This window comes from Monoraphidium neglectum (genome assembly GCF_000611645.1).
Source record: "Monoraphidium neglectum strain SAG 48.87 unplaced genomic scaffold scaffold04802, whole genome shotgun sequence".
Classification (NCBI taxonomy): domain Eukaryota; kingdom Viridiplantae; phylum Chlorophyta; class Chlorophyceae; order Sphaeropleales; family Selenastraceae; genus Monoraphidium; species Monoraphidium neglectum.
The window spans coordinates 1-3,950 of NW_014008828.1; the positions used below are offsets into that span (position 1 = coordinate 1).

General features: G+C 67.5%; 1 protein-coding gene across 1 annotated transcript; it reads left to right on the forward strand.

Moving 5' to 3' along the window:
• Nucleotides 1-2,062: 2,062 nt before the first annotated feature.
• On the forward strand, nt 2,063-3,666 carry MNEG_14832 (cGMP-dependent protein kinase; the record flags this gene model as incomplete). Its single annotated transcript, XM_014036697.1, has 4 exons — nt 2,063-2,431; nt 2,884-3,168; nt 3,329-3,485; nt 3,626-3,666. 4 exons carry the CDS (start codon nt 2,063-2,065, stop codon nt 3,664-3,666), a joined length of 852 nt encoding a protein of 283 aa, XP_013892151.1.
• Nucleotides 3,667-3,950: the final 284 nt, after the last annotated feature.

Sequence of the window (3,950 nt, forward strand, 5' to 3'; positions counted from 1 at the left end):
CCGCGAGGCTGAGCGCCGCGAGGGCCTCCGCGCCGCCGTCCTGGACTGCCTTCCAGCGCTTGTACTCGGGGCAATCCGTGGGCAGGTTCTCGTTGTACTCCGGGGGCACGCCTGCGCGCGGAGGGCCACCCAATGGGGAGCGAACAGGGCCGCGCGTGTGGGTCTGGCCGCGGGGCAAAAGGCTGAGCTGTGGAGGGAGAGCGGTCGGGGCGGTTTGCTGCACTGTGCGCCTCTGACTCTGCAAGGCGCTGATGCAACGTGGTGGCGCTGTTACCGTCGCTGCCGTCGCTGCCGCCGCTGCCGCCGCTGCCGCCGCTGCCGCAGCAGCTGGAGGTATATGTTGAGGGCCACTGCTGCGCCGCCAAAACTGCGTCTTGCACCGGGCTGCTGCCGTCGCCGCATTTGCCGCATTCGCCGCTGCTGCCGCTGCATTATGAGCGCCTCGGCGCTGCGTTTTTTGCAGAGCCGACCGCGCACCCGCCGGGAGTGCCAGCAGGGCCGCCACTCTCGGCCCATGCGGGCCTCTTGCCCCCCTAGAGCGGAGCCGCCGTCAGCGCTGCGGCGATGCGCACGGCCCATGCGCGTCTGCGTGCGCTGCCCCTGCTCCCAGGGGCTCTTTCCTCACCCAGCCGCCTGCCCTCTCAACTGCCCCCCACCCGCATTGCCCCCGTCGTTCACCTGTGATGGGGTCATACTCTACGACCCGGGGGGGCGTCGGCCCCACCCCCTCCCCCTCGCCGCCATCGTCGCTCATGCTGCTGCGGCCGCTGCCGCCGCTGCCGCCGCCGACCGCGGTCCTCCTCCTGGGCCCCGCGCTGCTCACTCAGGCAAGCGGGCCGAGGTTTGCACCAGGGTCTTGATGGCACTGACAATAATCTGCATTGATCGGGGCAATTTCAAGAGGAGTGCTCAGCGCGTTGCGGCGATGAGATGACGGATGAGGCACTAAAGGCAAGCGCAGCACAGTCGTGCGCGCCTGACGGCGCAGCAGCACGCTGCGAATAGCGCATGTGGCGAGTGCGTTGTGTGGCCCACATCACGAAATATTGTCACACCCACATGTATATGTCAGGACTGCGCGCGTGTTGCGGTTCTTGCGATGTGTGTGATCTTACTTGAGATCAGGCAGCTTCCGGACGCACGACACGTTGTGCAAGTATGTTGTGGCGGTACTCTGAATGACAATGAGCATGCTTGGCCGCATCCACACGTCTTTTGGACCCTGAGTGCCAGGTGACACGGGTGGATTTCAGGATCCCTTGTTTTCCTGGATCCACCCGCATACAAACCCTATTGTGGATGGGTACGGAATGAGTGAACTCTTACTCATACCAGACACGTTGGACGTAGCCTGTTGATCTCGTGAAAAGTTTGCGGGCGCCGCTTGCGGGCCCCGCACGGTTGTCAGCAAGCTGGGTAAATTAGCAGAGTTATTTTCGCGCAAGAAGCGCGCTAGCACGAGCCCGTCTCTGATGGGATGCGGTTCGTCCGTCCCTGTTGCTGATGGCGCCCAGCAGAGGTAAGCATCGTGCTGTGAGGGCGTGAGGATCGCGTCGTTTCACACGGGCTGCATGGTGACGATCACCCCCGGGGGATTCGCGTCGGCCCGAAAGCGCCCCCATGCGGCGACATAGGCCCCAGCCACGGTTGCTGCGGTGACCCGTTCGCACAATCGCGTCCGGCGGGTGCGCAGCCTTGCAAGCAGCCACAGGACCCCCCGCCGGCTTGCGCTGCGCCAACCTCTTTCCCAGGCCCGGCCAGGCGCCAGGGCAGGCTGGTGCAGCGGAGCCACAGCGCAGCGCGGTGCCAGTGGGCAGCAGCACAGGCCTGCCAGAAGGGGAATCTCTCAAAGGGGGGGCCACGCCACAGGTACATGCTCGGGGCCAGCAGTAAACCCGCAGCCGCCCCGACCCGGGGGCCCGGCGGCTGCGGCCGACCGACCGGGCGAGCGGGACTGTTGCGGGCGAGGTGGCCTGCGTGCGAGGCCCCTTGGCCTCCTGCCGGGCACAATTTCAGCGCGTGCTGGTGCTGCTGTAGTAGAATTGCGGCCTCAAACCTGCACATGATTGCCGAGGCTGCCTGCTCGCACATGCAGGTGACGGCTGCACTGCAGCCGGAACCCCAGGCGGCCCCTCAGCAGCAGCACAAGCAGGAGGAGCAGCCACAGCAGCAGCAACCGCGGCAGCCTCAGACCCCCGCGCCTGGCCCCGCCGCGCCGGCCCCTGTGCCCGCGGACGCCTCTGCTGCGGCGCCGGCGCCGGCGGGGTCTCCGCAGCACAACGCGTCCGGATCCCCGGCCCCCTCTGTTGCGTCGGCCGCGTCCCTCACAACAACCGCCACTGCAGCGACGACGGCGGCGGCGGCGGCGCGGCGGCGCGCGGCGGAGCAGGAAGCCGCGAAGAAGGCGCGCCGCGCGGCGGCAGGGTCCGAGGTGCGCACGCGCGCGCTGGCGCTGCGGTTGGGGCTGGTTGTGGAAGCAACTACACCCTGCTTTTTGGGGAGGGGACACCTGGCATGGTAAAAAGAATACTCTGCGGTCTATAGCACGCTCTCACGGACGCGCGGCGTCGGGAGGGGGCGGAGGGAAGTGTCTGTGTATTTGTGTGTGTGTGGGACGGCAGGGCGCCCGCCTGTAGGCAGGCCGCACGCGCCCCCTAAGCTGCCTGGGCGGCCCCGCCGCAGCCGTCAAATCCACACCCAGACACCTGAACACAGCACATCAGTCCGGACTCCCTGCAACCTGCAGAGCCTCGCACATACACACTCGCACATTTGCACGCAAATCACGCACATCACGCACGCATGCGATGATATCGCACACGCACGCACGCGCACACATGCAACACGCGTGCACGCACGCACGCGCCCACACCACGCGTGCAGGCCGTGCGCGACCAGATCCGCCGCCTGGTGGTGGGCGGCCCCCAGTCCGTCGAGGACAAGGCGCGCGCCATTGAGGTCTCAGACTCAGAGGACGACGACCTAGAAACGGTCGACGCCGCAGCCGCAGCAGCAGCAGCAGCAGCAGCAGCGGCGTCGGCGACGGGCCGGCCGGGCAGCGGCGCGGCGGCCAGGGAGCGGCATGCGCCCGACGTGGAGGAGGCGCTCTGCCGGTCCCTGCGCAACAACTTCGTGTTCAAGGGCATCCCGGAGGACCTGCTGCACGAGGTGATGCCGCGTGATCTGACACGCGATCTGGCGCGCGATCCGGGGGCCGGCCGACCGCTCGAATTCCGGCCCGGCAGCTGCCTCATCTGCCCCGCTCGCCGCCGGCCGCGCCGCCTGACCTGTCCCCCCCCCTGTGGCGCCCGCCCCTTATTTTGCGCAGGTGGTGTGCCGCATGGTGCGCGTGGAGTTCCCGGGTGGCGCGACGATCCTGCAGCAGGGTGACCTGCCCGATGACGACGACCGCCTGTATGTGCTGGTGGAGGGGTCCGCGGAGGTGGTGATCACGGGGGCCGTGGACGTCAAGAAGAGCAGCGGGGGTAAGTCGTGGGAGGTCGATTGTGTGTGTGTGTGTGAGAGTGTGTGTGTGTGTATGTGTGTGTATGTGGTGTGTGTTTGGGATGCAGCTCCTTTCTGCTGGGAGTTTGCGGGGCAACTGTGGAGGGCGCACGCACTCGAGGCTTCCGCCTGCTCGCGTGCTTGCTACGCCTCGCCGCTTGATTTTGGAATGCTCCTGAGCACCACACAGCACCGCGAGGACGCAGCTGTGTCAACCAACTCCACACGCGCCGCCGCATCCCTTGATCCGCCCCCCCCCCCCACCACGCAACCCCTTGACCCCCCAAATCGCACCCCACAGCGCGCGAGGAGCAGCAGCGCGTGGAAGGCCATGCCGTGCGCATCCCGCAGTCCCCCGGCTGGGTCTTTGGCGACGTGGCGCTGCTGTTCAACAGCCCCCGCACGGCCAGCGTGGTGGCGTCGTCGGGGGTGGTGCTGTACGCGAT